The sequence below is a fragment of the Schistocerca nitens genome, chromosome 9 (assembly GCF_023898315.1).
Source record: "Schistocerca nitens isolate TAMUIC-IGC-003100 chromosome 9, iqSchNite1.1, whole genome shotgun sequence".
NCBI lineage: Eukaryota > Metazoa > Arthropoda > Insecta > Orthoptera > Acrididae > Schistocerca > Schistocerca nitens.
The window spans coordinates 448,664,870-448,683,885 of record NC_064622.1 but is presented as its reverse complement, the minus strand read 5'-3'; the positions used below and the strand labels follow the sequence as shown (position 1 = coordinate 448,683,885).

General features: G+C 45.7%; 1 protein-coding gene across 1 annotated transcript in view; it reads right to left on the bottom strand.

The window, feature by feature from the left end:
- Positions 1-19,016, bottom strand: part of LOC126204311 (uncharacterized) — a 135,336-nt gene that overhangs the window by 26,431 nt on the left and 89,889 nt on the right. Inside the window, exon 5 of the mRNA XM_049938696.1 lies at positions 13,736-13,885. Coding sequence (XP_049794653.1) covers positions 13,736-13,885 — 150 coding nt within the window. The remainder of the gene's footprint in view (positions 1-13,735; positions 13,886-19,016) is intronic.

The window sequence follows — 19,016 nt, the reverse complement described above, 5'->3', positions numbered from 1 at the left end:
GAATGAGGAGTGTGTAGAAGCATTAGTACAAAGAGCTCAAAAATGGGGAAAATGGAGATGTTCGAAAAAAGAGGAAGACTTTGAACAATTCAGACAACAAAGGAAAAGAAACATCAAAAATAATCCGGAAAATCGAAAGAAACTTTGAAATTCTCAGCTTACTGAAATAGAAGAAAATTTCACCAAAAATAATAGTAGAAATTTTTACCAAACTATTAAACACATACTTAAAGGATATCAGGCACCAAGTATTTGTTTCACAGATGAAAATAGCAAAATAGGGTTAAATAACAAAGAAAATTGTGAAATTTTAGCAAAATGTTTTGAAAAGCTGTTAAACTGTCCAGTTTCAACAGATAAATTAGAATTACCAGTGACACCTCAAAATCTAGAAGATTTCCCACCAATAGAGTCAGAAATTCGTGAAGCCATCAAAACATTCCAAATACAATAAAGCAAGTGGTGAAGACTCCATTACAGCAGAATTACTGAAGTGGTGAGAACCAAAAATCATAAAGGACCTACAGCTGCTTTTTGAAAACATTTGAAAAACTGAAAAGATTACAAAATGTCAATAATTACAGAGGAGTGTTACTACTGCCAGAGGCATACAAAGTATTATCAAACATTCTCCTGAACAGAATGGTAGATACTTTAGACAAACAAATGGGAGAATATCAGGTTGGTTTTCGAAAGGGAAGATGCTGTGCAGAACAAATTTTTAAGTTAAAGTCAATAATTCCCCATAGAATGTTAACCAGAAAACCAATAACTGTGTCATTTATTGATTTCAAGAAAGCAAGTGATTGTGTAGACAAAGTAACAACAGATAAGGTCATTAGAGAATTTTTTGTTAAATCAAAATTATCAAATATAATTCGTGAAACACTAACAGGTACAATAGCTAAGGTCAAATTTATGGGAGAAGTATTCAGCATTTGAAATAAAAACTGGTGTTAGACAAGGTGATGGTTTATCACCTTTACTGTTTAATTGCGTTCTAGAAAAAATGCAAGGATCTGGAATTCAGAACTAAAAAAATCACAAAATTTAACCAATAACTCTGGGAAGGAAAACAAATGGAATTTAGGTAAACTGCTTGGCATTTGCGGATGATTTTGCAATACTTTCAGAAAACCTGACAGAAGAAGTTATTCAGATAAACCTACTGGAAAAAATAGCAAAACTGGTCTCGAAAGTTCTGCTAAAAAAATAAAAAAATAATTCATGACAAAAATAAAAAATGCGCCAAAATTCATAGAAACACAAACAGGTAAAACAGAGCGAGTAAACAAATGTAAATATCTTGGAGAAACTATACACCAGAATGGACTAGAAAAATCTGCAATAGGCGTAAAGAATTAACTAAATGGAAAGAGCATATAGTTTGACCAAAATATTTACAAGAAACGTACAGCTGAAAAAAAACTAAAACACTATACCACCGTAGTACGACCAGAAAGTTCATATGGATCAGAATGCCTAACGAAGATGGACAAACTAGAGGTACTGGAAATAAGGATTATTAGAAAAATAATCGGTGCAATAAGAACTGCAGACGTTTGGAAAATAAGAAGTAATGAAAAGAAAAACACTCAGTAAGAAGAAAAACAAATCAAAACTTTCTTTATGCTTCACTTCATTATATCAGTTACAACCTGAAATATGTCTACTTTTTACAGTTTTCAATAACCAAAATCCAGTGAGTATGGCACAGAGGTGTTGAAACATGTTTAGGTAACAAGTAAAAAAAATGGCTCTGAGCACTATGGGACTCAACTGCTGAGGTCATTAGTCCCCTAGAACTTAGAACTAGTTAAACCTAACTAACCTAAGGACATCACAAACATCCATGCCCGAGGCAGGATTCGAACCTGCGACCGTAGCGGTCTTGCGGATCCAGACTGCAGCGCCTTTAACCGCACGGCTACGTCGGCCGGCGTAACAAGTAAAACCAGTTTTTTACGTAACAGGCGGATCTATATTCAATAATGTAGCTCCAAACACCGAAAAAAGACTACTGCAGATCCAAAAGATGAATACTTTTCTAGACGATTATGATTACAAGTAACATCATTTTCACCTTCTGTGCTATTTTTGGTTTCATCAGCACAACTTGTTTGTTGGATTTTTTTATTTTTTATTTTGCCATTTTCAGTTCACGATATTCAAGCCTGAGTCCTGTATGAAGCCCTTAATTAAACGTGGCTCTCCCTGTCTTGATGTGCCTTTCGGGCGAATTTTCTTCCTTCCTTCCTGTAGAATTGTAAGGCTCCGCAACGTGATTGAATTGAGGACGGTATACTGAGCCTAACTGATTCTGAAGTGAGGTGATTACTTGAATTTTGACATGTAGAATTTGGAGAAAGTGTGAATGTGCTGGAATGAGGTATATCACGCTCAAATATCAATTACGTTAGTTTTTGTTTGTTTTGTTAGTTCGTTAGGGCAGCTTTGCAAACAGTGTCCTTGAGATATTATCTTCGTTTTTGTATTGTATAGAACTATGTTTTGAGGAATCGTGAGTACGCTACAATATTGGAAAGTGAATTAGGTGTAAACACTTGGGTATGAGAGGTCAGCTGTGCTACCGTCATGCCACCAAGAGCTGCGCATAGATACAGCGAAGGAATTTAAAATGCTTATTAGCTCATAGTCGCAAAGACTGAATAATGCTACGTCTTAATTGCAGGGAACGCCTTACAATTAAAATCTTGAACTTGCCTTCTGCCTGTGTGACTCTAACATATCATCCGCTACGGAACATAACCAAATATGCGAGAATGGAGGACATCTCGCTCGAAGGCTTGGAGGGTTCGAGACAGCGGGCGAATGCCGAGATATGCGTAACGCACACCAGACCCGTATGGCACCTCAGTCTAGAAAGCATATGCTGCAAGACGGAGAAGCCGAAAGAAAGCTAATTAGGGTACCTATCGTCTGGACAAACTGTCACCAACCACTGCAGAAAATATGATGCATTTCACGCAGTAAGATATCTTTGTAAAGATGTCCAAGCAACTTGAAATATTCTATAGAGAATATCTCCATTGTACACGTTTAACCCGCTGCCATAGCAAGTAGGAACTTTCCTAAAATATTGTTTTACGTTTATGTTATTTTATCTACAATATTATTATTTAAATGTGTTGCGAAGCCTCTTCGCCGGAGGTTAGAGTCCTCCCTCGAGCGTGTGTGTATGTGTGTGTGTGTGTGTGTGTTGTTCTTAGCAAAGTTAGTTTAAGTAGTGTGTAAGACTAGGTACCGTTGACCTCAGCAGTTTGGCCCCTTCGGAATTCACACATATTTGTACATTTTGAAACTCTATTAGTTTCAAGATATATTCAACTCATTGCTGACTTTGTGTGCCTTGAGGAATTTACTATAAACTTCTCATTCACAGAACATTTTTAGCACATTCAGTAATGCTTTTGTGCTACCGGGAACTGTCAGTGAGCAAAATTAATTTTTTTAACCAACAGTGGAGTTGCTGTGAACTGCTGATTTGAGTAAATTTTTCGATGTTTGCACTGAAAAATAAAAAAAAAAGTAACACAATCTAACATCCATTCCACTCTGAACATCACAGTCAGTGAACTCTACGTATAACAGCTGCCAGAGACAGTGATTAATCCATACACGGAGTTCACTCTTGCTCCTGTTTTCGCTGTTTAAGTAATCACACGTGCCTACTACCGTAATTAGAGCAACTTCAGTGTTTAATATTGATAGCTATTTTTCTACACTGAAGCGCCGAAGAAACTGGTATACGGATGCCTATTCACATACAGCAGGCAGAATACGGCGTTGCGGTCGGCAACGCCTATATAAGACAACAAGTGTCCGGCGCAGTTGTTAGGTCGGTTACTACAGGTTATCAAGCTTTAAGTGTGTTGGAAAGTGGTGTTATAGTAGGCGCATCAGCGCTGGGACACAGCATCTCCGAGGTAACGATGAGGGGATTTTCCCGTACGACCTTTCACGAGTGTACCGTGAATATTAGGAATCCGGTAAAAAATCAAATCTTCGACATCACTGCGGCCGGAAAAAGGGGCCAACGACGACAGAAGCGAATCGTTCAACGTGACAGAAGTGCAACCCTTCCGCAAATTGCACCAGATTTCAATGCTGGGCCATCAACAAGAGCCAGGGCGCGAAGCATTCAAAGAAACATAATCGATATGGGCTTTCGAAGCGGAAGGCCCACTCGTGTACTCTTGATGACAAGACGACACAAAGCTTTACGCCTCGCCTGGACCCGTCAACACCGACATCGGACTGTCGAAGACTGGAACCATGCTGACTGGCCGGACGAGTCTGGTTTCAAATTGCATGCATCGAGCGGATGAACGTGTACCCTCGTACTCTTACGGATTTATGGACAGTCCTGCATGTAGTAGTAGTAGAGGGGTTTTTGGGCGCACGACAGCAAGGTCTTCAGCGCCCGTGCAGTGTCATAGTGAGACGGGTGTCAAGAAAAAAAAGCTCAGAACATTTACATAAAACGGAACATAAAACACGGGGAACAATCATCGGAAAATATGTACTCACCCACACCGAAGCGTGGGATGAAGCAGGGCGTCAGCAGTAAAACATGGACAACACAGGAAGAAAATGAGAGAGGGAGCTAAAACAATGTAGCAGATGGAAGTGGCTGGCTGACCGCAAGGAAAAAAAGGAAGGAGTCAGCCACTCTGCAATACACTAAAACCTCCAGCCTAAAGGTTTAGGCCAGAGTCCAGACACATCACAAAACTTAAAAACCCTAGACACACACGGCTCATCGTTTGCTAAAACACAAGGCAGATCCCCATCAACTTGTGCTTCTGCCCTTGCATCACGGTATAAAATGCAGTCTGTTAAAATGTGCCGGACAGAGATGTGCACACCACAAGCATCACAAAACGGAGGATCCTCCCGCCGTAATAAATAGCTATGCGTCAGAGGACAGTGCCCGATCCGAAGACGGGTGAGGGCCACCTCTTCCCGCCTGAGCAACCGGCAGGAGGAACGCCACGGCCGAGTGGTTGACTTTACCGACCGCAGTTTATTGGCCGTCACCGCCAGCCATTCGTCCTCCCACAACTCCATGCACTTCCTGTGGAGTGCAGCGATGACTGACTGCAAGGGGATAGGACACTGGACCACATCCTGCTCTCTGGAGGCCTCCTTGGCAGCCCGATCAGCCTGTTCATTGCCCCATATGCCGACATGACCAGGCACCCAGCAGAAGGATACCTCTTTACCCCGCCGTTGGAGCAAGTACAGTTGGCCATGTATCAGCTGGACCATCTCCTCAGTCGGGTATAGGTTCTGCAGTGATTGTAAGGCACTAAGAGAATCGGAGCAGAGAAGAAATCGATCGCCCCGAACACGATTCATCTGCTCCAGTGCCTTCAGGATCGCGTGGAGCTCCGCTGCGAAAACGGTATATTCAGCAGGGAGGCGAATCCGGGTAACATTATCAGGGAACACCACAGAACAGCCAAGGAAATTCTCCTGTTTGGAGCCATCAGTGTAAACGACAGTGAAACCGTGATGCACATCTAAAATGTTAAAAAACAGTGACTGGAATGTAAAATCTGGCGTGCCATCCTTCTTAAAACGAGTCAAATCTAAAATAAGTTTGGGTCTCCGGAGGAGCCAAGGTGGAGATCTGCTCCAACCGCGACGTAAAACACGAAGACCAGCCATAGACATTGCAGCGAGGCAATCCTGTGCGCGAATCCCATAGGGCTGCGTCGCACGTTGCCGGTTATGAAATAACCGTGCCAGAGGAGGCTGAGCAACGGTATGGTATGCAGGGGTGTATGGTGTGGACAAAGTTTTATACGCCTGGCGGACCGTAAGTAGCCGTCGCCGCATATGAAGTGGCGGTTCACCAGCCTCTGCACAGAGGCTTGGTATGGGGCTAGTTCGGAATGCCCCAGTGGCCAACCGAAGCCCTTCATGGTGCACCACGTCCAAAATCTTTAAGTAAGAAGGCCTCGCGGACCCATACACCGTGCACCCATAATCGAGCCGAGATCGCACAAACGCCCTGTAAAACTGGAGCAGACAAGTCCTGTCAGCTCCCCATGTACTGTGGCTAAGACATTTTAAAATACTTAAAGCCTGAAGCGACCGCCGTTTCAGGTCTTTAAGATGAGGTAACCACGTGAGCCTCGAGTCAAAAATGAGCCCCAGAAATCTCACCGTGTCTTTAAAAGACAGAATAGTGTCCCTCAAGCGCAACTCAGGAAAGGTGAAAATCGAACGAGAATGGTTAAAAAGAACACATACAGACTTCTCGGTGGAAAACTTAAATCCACTCTTCAGCGCCCAGTCATCCAAACGCCTAATCGTAAGTTGCAACTGACGAGTTGTCGTTGCAAGGCTTGAAGAAGAGCAGAACAAAGAGAAATCATCCACAAACAAAGAACACTGGACAGGACTTTTCACTATGGACGTAATGCTATTAATAGCGATGGCAAAGAGAGTCACACTTAAAACGCTACCCTGAGGGACACCATTCTCCTGCTCAAAGCGATCAGACAGGACGTCACCAATTCGGTATCTAAAATATCGTGGCGAGAGGAAAGACTGAATAAAAAGAGGAAGACAACCACGAAAACCCCATTCGTGAAGCTGCTCCAGGATGAGACGCCGCCAAGTGGTATTGTAGGCCTTCTCGATGTCGAAAAATACACCTAGAAGGTGATGACGGCGTAGGAAAGCTTGTTGGATAGCCGCCTCCAGGAGGGCAAGGTTATCGAAGGTGGAACGAAACCTCCTGAACCCACACTGAAAGCGACTAAGGAGTTGCCGGGATTCTAACATCCAGACAAGGCGGCGGTTGACCATCCGCTCCAAGGTCTTCCCTATGCAACTAGTGAGGGCAATACTACGGTAGCTACTTGGGCTCGTGCGATCTTTCCCAGGTTTTAAAAAAGGGATTAAAACTGCCTCACGCCACGCGTCAGGAAAGTGACCCGACGCCCAAATGTCATTAAAAAGTGCGAGGAGGAGTTCTCTGTTGCGCATTGTGAGGTGCCATAGCATACTGTAATGGATCCTGTCGTGACCAGGGGATGTGTCACGAGCTCCAGACAATGCAGAATCTAGCTCCCACATAGAAAAAGGGCAGTTGTAAACTTCATGAGAGGTGGACTGGAAGTTCAGACTACACGTCTCAGCAACCGCTCTATGGCGCTGGAAACCTGGATCCTGACTGGTGGTGGCAGTAACTGTCGCAAAATATGCTGCCATAGTCTGGGCAATGTCTCGCGGATCTGTGTGGAGAGTGCCGTTATTCATTACAGCAGCTATGGGGCACCTCCCTCCTCTGCCAGAAATTCTCCTGATGGTCTCCCACACAATGGAACTTTTGGTGGAACGATTAATGGTGTTCAGGAACTTTTGCCACGACCTCTTCTTGCTCTCATGAATAATGCGGCGACATCTTGCCCTCGCCACCCGAAAGGCTGCAAGATTCTCAGCAGTCGGCCGACACTTGAACCGACGCAGAGCCGCACGCCTGGTCCTGATTGCAGAGCGGCATTCGTCACTCCACCAAGGCACAGGTGGCCTTTTCCGGTGGCCTGTGGACTGTGGAATGGATGCTGCAGCGGCGTGGTGGACCGTTTTGGTAATATGATCCACCCACACCTCAACATTCGCACAGTGTTCGAATTGGGCCAACTGGCTATAAAGTGTCCAGTCAGCTCCACTGAGCACCCATCGTGGTGGTCTCCTTTCGGGCCCCACGCCATCTGGCAGGTGAATCCAGATTGGGAAATGATCACCGCCGTGCAAGTCAGCAACCATTTCCCAGTGAGCACTGGCGGCAAGAGCTGGAGAGCAAAGCGAGAGATCAATGGCAGAGAACGACCCGGTCGCCGTGCAGAAATGAGTACTCTGTCCTCCATTGAGCAAGTAGGCACAGGAGGACAGGAGAAGCCTCTCAATCGCTCTACCCCTGGGGCAGGTAATTGCAGAGCCCCAAAGCACATTGTGGGCATTAAAATCACCACAAATAATGAATGGCTGGGGGAGCTGTGTAAGAAGGTCGGTGAGGGCCGCGTCATCAAGAGCATCATGTGGGGGCAAGTAAAGTGAACAGACAGTCAATGGATGACGCACGTGCACAGACACAGCGACGGCCTGTAGAGTCGTCGTAAGTGAGAGAGGCGAGGAGTGGTAGTCCGTCCTGACGAAAATACCGACGCCTCCTCTAGCTCTCTCTCCACGCAGGTCGTCCTTTTTGTGGAGTGTATAGCCTCGTATCTCAGGGGAGTATGATGGATGGAAATACGTCTCCTGCAGACAGAGACACAGTGGTCTACCCTGCGATAGTAGACGAAGTTCCTCCACATGCATCCTGAACCCTTGCAAGTTCCACTGAAGTATGGGAGCCATCTATGATGGGGGTAGCACCTTCATCCTGTCTCTCCGACGGGGCGGGGAGACTGCAGCAGGTGGAGGGGCAGGCGTGGGGCGAGATGATTTCCCCACACATACATCGGATTCCATCAACTCTGGGGAAGAGTCAGAGGAAGCCTCACGGAAAACCACATCTGCATGGTCAGATGGTTTACTACGGGATTTGACCCGCTGTTGCTGCTGTATGGGAGCTTTCTGCGGTTTGGTGGGCTTTGGGGGAGCTGATGTGGGAGGGGGAATGGCTGTACTGGTCTTCGGAACATCCTCAGCTGTTGGAGGCGTCAGGGGCTTGCCCAAGTTCGCCACTGTACCTTTGTCTGCCATTCGAATAGGGGCTACTGGCTCCTAAACACTGGCTGCGTTGCAAGTGCACTGACAGCTGCATGTATTAGTGCCAACACTCACCACCTCTGTCTGCGTGGAGGCATCGACTTTTGGAGTAGGCTTCTGAACCAGGGAGGCAAAAGATGTAGCAAATGTGGGAGGTTGCATCGACTTACAGATCTTCTTGGCCTCACCATAGGGGATACGCTTAGTGGTTTTAATTTCCTGGACTTTGCGTTCCTCTAAAAATATTCGGCAGTCCCTACTCCAAACAGGGCGGTTCCCAGAGGAATTGATACATTTGGCTGGAGAGGAGCAACCAACTCCGTCATGAGCAGCTTTACCACAGTTGCCACAAGTCGCGTCGCCTTTGCATCCTAAGGTGGTATGCCCAAAACGCTGGCATTTGAAACAGCGCATTGGGGTCGGGAAATAAGGCCTCACACTAAGGCGAAGAAAGCCAGCTGTCACATGTTCAGGAAGTTTCGTGCTACTGAAGGTTAGAATAAAGGAGTCGGATTTGACAAGATTGCCATCAACCCTCCTCATGATATGTTGAACATCAAACGATACCTGCCGGAGCCCACTCACGTTGCAGTTCTTCCTTGGGAATGTCAACTAGATCCCGGCACGTCACAACACCTTTGCTGTAGTTCAAGGTGCTGTGCAGTTCAGTGTCTATGGCATACTCTCCAAGGCATTTAGCAGACTGAAGTTTAGTCGCTTGCTGGGAAGTGGAAGTTTCCACTAGCAAGGTCCCATTACGTAAGCGCTTCACAGATTTTAAGGAGCCACAGATTCCCTCCAATCCCTTTTGTATATAGAAGGGCGAAACCTTCTCGAAACTACCCTCCTTCCGTTTCACAATGAGAAACACATTCGGATCACAAGAATGCATTCTGTTACCTAAGACTGGACTTTGTAAAGAAGCGCCGGAGTCAGGGGGACTGACTGCATGGGCCCTCTTAAGAGACTGGGTGTTAGAACCTTCCAGCGGCCCACCCTTTCCGCTGGGAGGAAGAAAAGAAGATTTCGAAGGATCCATCGCGGTCCCACGAGCAGCTAGGGAACTACAAGTCCACCTAGACAGAGCCCCGCGTGCCTAGGTAAGCCTTATACAACTGAGGTGCGGCAGGTTCCCCAGAGGTTGCCCGCTATCGACTGTTCCACCTCAACAGCCATGCATCTCATCGGCGCGCAGCACACCTTGAGGTTGAGGGGTTTTTTAGAGAGGTTTATTCCATCCTCGCGATCCGGGCGGTCAAGCCAAGATCACCATTCCCTGAGACACACAACGTTCCACCGCCGCGCCGCACGGTGGTCGCTGAAGTATGCTCAGAGGTTACGGTGACAGGGGACTGGCGGCGCTTACCAGTCCCCAGCTCAGGAACCCCGGGGTCGCCAAGCCCGTACCCAGCAAATGAATGCTGAGCCCCTGGGGGCAGTCCTGCATGATACATGGTGTCAGTTCCCTCCAGCACTGCTTCGGACATTACTCGAGTCCATGCCTCGTCGTGTTGCGGCACTTCTGCGTCCTCGCGGGGGTCCTACACAATATTAGGCAGGTGTACCAGTTTCTTTGGCCCTTCATTGTATATTAGCAGTGATTAGCAACTATTATTGTAATTGTATACGAGAGCGAGTGGGAGAACCACTTTTATTAAAATGAAAGTAACCAACCGTTTTACATCTCTTTACTGTAGTGATTGTTAGAATTTCCTATACTGTTATTTCTGCTGAAATATCTATGTTTTATGCCTACATTAAGACTCCGAGAGAATGTTTTGGATCTGTAGGACAAGGTTGGAGCTGAGCCACTGAGGCACAAGACTACGATGTGAGAAGAAAATAGTATGCATCCCAGCACTACTTTGTGTGTGTGTGTGTGTGTGTGTGTGTGTGTGTGTGTGTGTGTGTGTGCGTGTGTGTGTGTCCGGAAAAGAGTGTTATTGAATAAGTGTAATATTATTGTTATTATTGTATTTTAAGTAAACAGGACGCCACACCGTTTCGCTTTCTATTATTTACGAGTCCGCGCCGATAGCTGAGTGGTCAGTGTGACGGATTGCCGTCCTACGGCCCCGGGTTCGATTCCCGGCTGAATCGGGCACTTTCTCCGCTCAGGGACTGGGTGTTATGCTGTCTTCATCCCCATTTCATCCCCACCCGGCGCACAGGTCACCCAATGTGGCGTCGAATGTAATAAGACCTGCACCAAGGCGGCCGGACCTGCCCCGCAAGGGGCCTCCCGGCCAATGACACAAAACGCTCATTTCCATTTTTTATTATTTACGAAAGATCTTCAGTCGCCTGAATTACGTATCAGTTGTACGTACAGTATATACTAAATATGTCTTAAGTATGTCCAGATGTGTTACCACATTAAAGTTTTTTCGTTATTGTCCTATTGTTAGATGAGAAATAAGTTTTCAAGCAAAAGTTTCGTCAGGTTCAGTTACTGTTTGACTCAGCTTACTACTCATATATTTTGAGATCTCATTATCCTATATGTGTCCTCCTGCAAATGTACGTCGTTGTCCCGCGTATAGTGCTCGCAGATGCCGAAAATCGAGCATCCTACAGCACGCACGACAGCGAGGTACGATAACTTCCAGGGCTATGTAATGAGATAGTGAGATCTCAGGAAATCCTAAACAGAGCCGAGCAGTAATTTAACCTTACGAAAGCTATGTTCTAAAAAGTTATTTCTTACCTAACAAAGGGAGAATAATGAAAAATCTGTTATACTACATCTGGAAACATTATTTAACAAATTTATTGTACACGATGAAGCAACATTCACGCACTGGGACGCCGCAGCGCGATTCCTTGCATATTAACAGTACAAAAATGTCTGTAAGACGCAGAAGAAAGACTTTAATGAAATGTATGACAAGTATCTTCATTTAGTGCTGCGTCACTATACTGTACAGTGAGTGCACTGGACAGAGTTTCACGTTAAAATACTCGAATTCGTTTTCGGATCTAGGTGATTTTTTTTTCTAAACTACGTGGTATGATACCTGTGTTATTAGTCATTATGCAGCAATCATAGCAGCTCTTATACAAAATACGTGCAATTATTCAAAAGTCACCCAGAAACGAGAGCTCGGTCGTATTCCACTTTTAATGATGTATTTGACTTTTAACTGCTTACTCTATAGTCTTCCACGAACTGCGTTCCTCCATTCTTTGCACCCTGCTTTCAGCATTGTTTCCCGTTTCTTAAGCGACACCTCTCCCCCTAAAGTAAAAAAAAAAAAAAAAAATGGCGAATCCACACCTCCCTTTCCTATCTCTGCTTCTTCTATCCTGGGTAGTTCCCTGAAACCACAGAAATTACGTCATCTAACAGTATTGTTTCGCACTACCCTTTCAACTACGTTCGCACCCAGTTTCCACATTATCTGCTTACCACAAGTTCAAATCGATTCGTACCAACTTTTATGTCCATTACATTTTTTCAGTAAGGATAGCGCCCCCTTCGCTGGTAATCACGAAACTTTGGTATCACAAAATCCGATGATTTATTTGCGAGAAAGAGATTCACAAATAGAGCAAGTCAATAATGCATTGTTAATAACGCTTTGTGGCCCCCATCCACGCAGTTATTCGGGCTGGAATCTCATTGACTGGAGTAGAATTGTTCTCAGTGATGACTCTTGCTTCGAACTGAGCCCTGAAAATCAGCAAAATGTGCGTGGAGGCGCAACAATGGTGGAATACCAACCTGAATTTCAACCGCCGTACGTCCCGACTACCAGGATGATGGTCTGGGGTGTCATATCATTTCACAGCAGGACTCCTTTGGTTGTCATCCGTGGCATCCTTAAAAGCACAGCGGTACGTCGACGATATTCTACTCCCCGTTTTGTTTCTCTTCATGGCACGTCATTCTGCGCTTATGTTTCAACAAGATAACGTTGTCCGCACACGGCGAGAGTGTCCACTGCTCGTCTTCATGCTTGCCAAACCCAATCTTGGCCGGCAGGGACGCTGAATCTCCCCCCCCCCCCCCAGATGAGAACGATCTGAGCGCTCTGGACAGGACCCTCCAACAAGCACGGGTTACTGACGATCTACTGCGCCAATCGGACAGTATTTGGCACGATGTCCTTGAGGAGAACATCCAGCAATTCTATCAATCAATGTCTAGCCAAATAACTACGTAAGGGCCAGACATAGACCAACGTGCTATTGACTTGCTCCATTTGTGAAGCTCTTTCCCGTGAAAAAATCATCCAGGTTTTCTGAAACTGTAATCTTTTGTTTGTCTGTATGTGTACATCACATCTATCTATTTACATCCCATTCAGCTAATTATTTCGTAGTGAGTCGCTTTTTTTTGTTTTAGAGTATATTTTTATTATCATCTTCATGTAACTATTAATTATGTTTTTCAGCTTTCAGTCAGCTGGCCGCTCTTACTGAATGTGATGTGTTTGCTTAACATCTCCACATCGACATTGTGTATAGGTATCTCAGCCATATTATTGCTAATTAATTTTAACTGATTAATGCTCCTCACGAATACTTCTGATATGTCTGAGCAATAATCGTTATGATCAGTGTTAAAAACTCTATAGTTAAAGGATATGTGTCGTTTAAGAACTAGAGTATTCTACAGCATTACTGCGTAGATCAATATAAGAAAATAAAAATTAATAAAAATCGGGACCCAGTATCGAACTCTCGAACTCAGCAACACAGTATTGAATGAAGATACTTCTCATACATGTGTTTATGGCGCTCCCAAAGATTCCTTTCTTCTATGTGATTTTTCCACCGAAAATATCAATGGGGGTGTAATTGTGTTAGAGATATTTGTGTAGTGTTAAGTGTGCAAGCGATTGCGCTGTCGCGTCCGAATGTGTCAGCGGTGGTTCACCCTGTTTAAACACATCAAACACGCATTACAGGTCACTGAGCACAATTCATAGACGGAGGACCTCTCCAAGAAGACGACAGTAACAGGAGGTAAGCAGCTCACCCTTGTCCTTGTCGCCGGTGAAGAGTCCGTGGAAGCGCACGCTGAGCCCGGCCACGCTGAGGATGTCGCCGTCCAGGTGCACGTCCACGTACTGGCGGCCCTCCTTCACGCTCTTCACGCCGTGCAGCACGTTCTTCGACTCCACCTCAGCTGCGGGGCACACATCACACGCTACAGCCGTAAACTTACAGGATACAGTGAGCAACGTTAACATTCGGACGCTATGAGATTTTCACTTTGCAGCATCATCATAACTTTATTTTTAACAAAACAGCTTTATGTTCAGGTAGATGTCCGGTAAATAAAAGTATGGACTTTTCTTACACAACTTGTAACAACTGTTAAATAATAGATCCAAATAAAATAGTTCGATTTTCACCGTACCTCAATATTCAGACATTTGTCAGTGTAGCACTTGTTTCGGGCGTTCACGCCAATTTACAGGGTGTTTCAAAAATGACCGGTATATTTGAAACGGCAATAAAAACTAAACGAGCAGCGATAGAAATACACCGTTTGTTGCAATATGCTTGGGACAACAGTACATTTTCAGGCGGACAAACTTTCGAAATTACAGTAGTTACAATTTTCAACAACAGATGGCGCTGCACGTGATGTGAAAGATATAGAAGACAACGCAGTCTGTGGGTGCGCCATTCTGTACGTCGTCTTTCTGCTGTAAGCGTGCGCTGTTCACAACGTGCAAGTGTGCTGTAGACAACATGGTTTATTCCTTAGAACAGAGGATTTTTCTGGTGTTGGAATTCCACCGCCTAGAACACAGTGTTGTTGCAACAAGACGAAGTTTTCAACGGAGGTTTAATGTAACCAAAGGACCGAAAAGCGATACAATAAAGGATCTGTTCGAAAAATTTCAACGGACTGGGAACGTGACGGATGAACGTGCTGGAAAGGTAGGGCGACCGCGCACGGCAACCACAGAGGGCAACGCGCAGCTAGTGCAGCAGGTGATCCAACAGCGGCCTCGAGTTTCCGTTCGCCGTGTTGCAGCTGCGGTCCAAATGACGCCAACGTCCACGTATCGTCTCATGCGCCAGAGTTTACACCTCTATCCATACAAAATTCAAACGCGGCAACCCCTCAGCGCCGCTACCATTGCTGCACGAGAGACATTCGCTAACGATATAGTGCACAGGATTGATGACGGCGATATGCATGTGGGCAGCATTTGGTTTACTGACGAAGCTTATTTTTACCTGGACGGCTTCGTCAATAAACAGAACTGGCGCATATGGGGAACCGAAAAGCCCCATGTTGCAGTCCCATCGTCCCTGCATCCTCAAAAAGTACTGGTCTGGGCCGCCATTTCTTCCAAAGGAATCATTGGCCCATTTTTCAGATCCGAAACGATTACTGCATCACGCTATCTTGACATTCTTCGTGAATTTGTGGCGGTACAAACTGCCTTAGACGACACTGCGAACACCTCGTGGTTTATGCAAGATGGTGTCCGGCCACATCGCACGGCCGACGTCTTTAATTTCCTGAATGAATATTTCGATGATCGTGTGATTGCTTTGGGCTATCCGAAACATACAGGAGGCGGCGTGGATTGGCCTCCCTATTCGCCAGACATGAACCCCTGTGACTTCTTTCTGTGGGGACACTTGAAAGACCAGGTGTACCGCCAGAATCCAGAAACAATTGAACAGCTGAAGCAGTACATCTCATCTGCATGTGAAGCCATTCCGCCAGACACGTTGTCAAAGGTTTCGGGTAATTTCATTCAGAGACTACGCCATATTATTGCTACGCATGGTGGATATGTGGAAAATATCGTACTATAGAGTTTCCCAGACCGCAGCGCCATCTGTTGTTGAAAATTGTAACTACTGTAATTTCGAAAGTTTGTCTGCCTGAAAATGTACTGTTGTCCCAAGCATATTGCAACAAACGGTGTATTTCTATCGCTGCTCGTTTAGTTTTTATTGCCGTTTCAAATATACCGGTCATTTTTGAAACACCCTGTATATACTGTTTACAACCGTGGTCGAGTGTCCAGACAGTATAATACCTAGCATAACTAAGATGCAACATTTTGGAACAAGTCATTTTTATCCAGGAGAGTTAATTTAATATTTTCGGGTAGGATCAACGAAGAATGGTGTGGCAGAAGAAGAATGAAGAATCAAATGTCATAAATTTAAAGCCGCCTGTAAAGCATAGAGGTGACAATGTTCTTGTCTGGGATTGTATATCCATATTTCGACAGGGCGAATTTGTGGTCATCGACAGTATCATGGACAAATATGTCCACCTGCCATATTAAAAAATAATTTACGCGGAAGTGCTGAAAAAATGAGGATATCAAACACGTTCGAATTTTAGCAGGACAATGACCCGAAACATAAGGCTCACATTGTGCAAGAATATTTGTCGTACAACTGCCTGAAAGTCTTATAACAGTTACCTCCACCACCAGACAATACTATTGAAAATGTGTCGGGAGAACTACAGCGACGTATGAGAAAAGCACAAATATGTTCCAAAGAAACTCTGAAACATCGACTACAAGACGAATGGGACGGTCTATGTACAGACTATTTAAAAAATATTGTTAGCAATATGCCGCAGCGTTTTAAAGAAGTGATATAATAGAATGGCTACCCGACAAGATATTGAAACATAAGTATTTCAACAAAAAATTTCCTTAAATAATAATGATTGGTCGGTTCGTTTGGGGTGTAAAGGGACCAAACTATAGGGTCATCAGTCGCCGCTGCGGTCCCAGGTTCGAATCCTGCCTCGGGCATGGATGTGTGTGATGTCCTTAGGTTAGTTAGGTTTAAGTAGTTCTATGTTCTAGAGAACTGATGACCTCAGAAGTTAAGTCTCATAGTGCTCGGAGCCATTTGAATAACTTCATTAGTCGATTTTTCCTGATGCAAGTAAGGCTCAAGGTACAAAAACACCCAAAGGACGTTTGAGAAAGTAAAAGGGGGAAAAGGAATGGGGAATCACATCTAATAAGAAAACGAATGGAACGAACAAAAACGGGGAAAACATACACCAGGAGGAAAAGTAGAAGAAGGTATTAAAACCATAGAGCAGATGGTCTGGGTTGGCTGATCACAAGAATAAAACTGGATGAGCCAGCCACTCTGCAATACATTAAAATGTCCACCACAAAAAAACAAGGCGAAATCAACACATCTAGGGAAAAGACAACCACCAAGACATGTAAATGCAAAGAAAGGGTGACAGAGTTAAAATGGAGGGAGGGTGGTGGCCTCGGTGAGAAGGCTAAATGCCCACCCATAGATGGTACGATAAAAATCCCCCTTACGATTAAAACGTAAAACGAAATCTGCTGTTGAGGCATTGTCGCCCAGCACCGAAGTTAGGGTGTTGGGAAGGTTAAAAGTCCGCCGCAGAGCGGCTAAAAATGGGCAGTCCAGCAAGATGTGGACGACAGTCATACGTGAGACCCAGTCACACCGAGGTGGGTCCTCGCGACGGAGAAGGTATCTATGCGTTAGCCATGTACGGCCAATGCGGAGCCGGCAGAGAACGAAAGAGTCCCTGCGAGAGGCCCACATGGAGGACTTCCACACATTTGAAGTCTCCTTAATGACCCACAGTTTATTGTGTGTAGTGAGATTATGCCATTCTATCTACCAAAGCTGAAAAACCTTGCGGCGTAATAATGATCGCAGGCCAGTAACGGGCATGAAGATCTCCAGAAGCGGTTTCCGTGTAGCCTGTTTGGCCAGCTTGTCAGCAAGTTCATTTCCTGAGATTCCGACGTGACCTGGGATCCATACAAGCACTAAAGAACGACTGGACAGTTCCAGGCATAGATGGACTCCTGGATGGGCGTTACCACAGGATGGCGGGGGCAGCACTGGTCGATAGCTTGTAGGCTGCTCAAGGAGTTAGAACACAAAAGAAACGACCCGCCTGGACATGAGCGGATGTGCTCAAGAGCATAAGATATGGTCGCCAGTAATGCAGTGAAAACATTGCAGCCATCTAGCAAAGAGTGCTGTTCAATATGCCCTCTGTCAACTTAGGGGAAGCCAACGTGACCATCGGCCATCGAGCCATCGGTGTAATCCACTTCAGAGCCCCGGAACACATCAAGAATCGAGAGGAAGTGGCTGCAGAGAGCTGCGGGAGTAACTGAGTCCTTAGGGCCATGTGAAAGGTCCAAGCGAAGCTTCAAAAATGGTTCAAATGGCTCTGAGCACTATGGGATTTAACATCTCAGGTCATCAGTCCACTAGACTTAAACCTAACTAGCCTAAGGACATCACACACATCCATGCCCGAGGCAGGATTCTAACTTGCAACCGTAGCGGTCGCGCGGTTCCAGACTGAAGCGCCTAGAACCGCTCGGCCACACCGTCCGGCCCAAGCGAAGCTTCAGACAAGGTTTACACAATAGAGGTGTATGTGAATGGACCTCGAGTAGAGGTGGTAAAGGGAAGGACTCCCGTTCACACAGAAGCGATCGGACGCAAACCGCAGTTGAGAGCCCTGACCTGTGCCGCCGATGTTTGAGATGAACCGCAGTGTTTGGGAAAACGAGACGGTAACTCGGATGCGCAGGAGAATACGAATGTGTGCAACGCAACTGGTGAGGAGTTGTGCACGCCTAACGTTCACTGGAGGAACTTCGCCCTCCACCAGAACGCTGGTCACCAGACTCGTCCTAGAAGCTCCCATCGCTATTCGAACGCGACAGTGGTGCACTGGGTCGAGTAAACGCAATGCTGAGGGCGCGCCGAACCATAAACCACACTCCCATAGTCAACACGGGACTGTACAAGGGCTTGGTACAGCTCCAGCAGCGTATGGTGATGAGCACCTCAGTCAGTGTGGCTCAGGCTTAAGAGTAAGGTGCCGCCAGCACTTGTTCTTAAGCTGACGAAGATGGGGAAGCTAACTTAAGTGGGCGTCGAAGACCAGTCCCAGAAAGCGGTAAGTCTCCACTACGGCAAGTAGTTGGTCATCGAGATAAAATTCTGGATGGGGGTGGACGGTACGGCGACGACAGAAGTGCATCAAGCATGTTTTGGCGGCCAAAAACTGAAATCCGTGAGTGAGGGCCCACGACTGTGCATTCCATATAACTCCCTGCAGCCGGCATTCAGCCACAGCAGTAGAACAAGAGCAGAACGAAATACAAAAATCGTCAGAGTATAGGAAGGGAGAGATTGACGATCCTACTGCTAATGCAACACCATTGAGGGCAATTAAAACGAGTGGGACACCCAGTACAGAGCCCTGCGGGACCCCTTTCTCTTGTATATGGGGT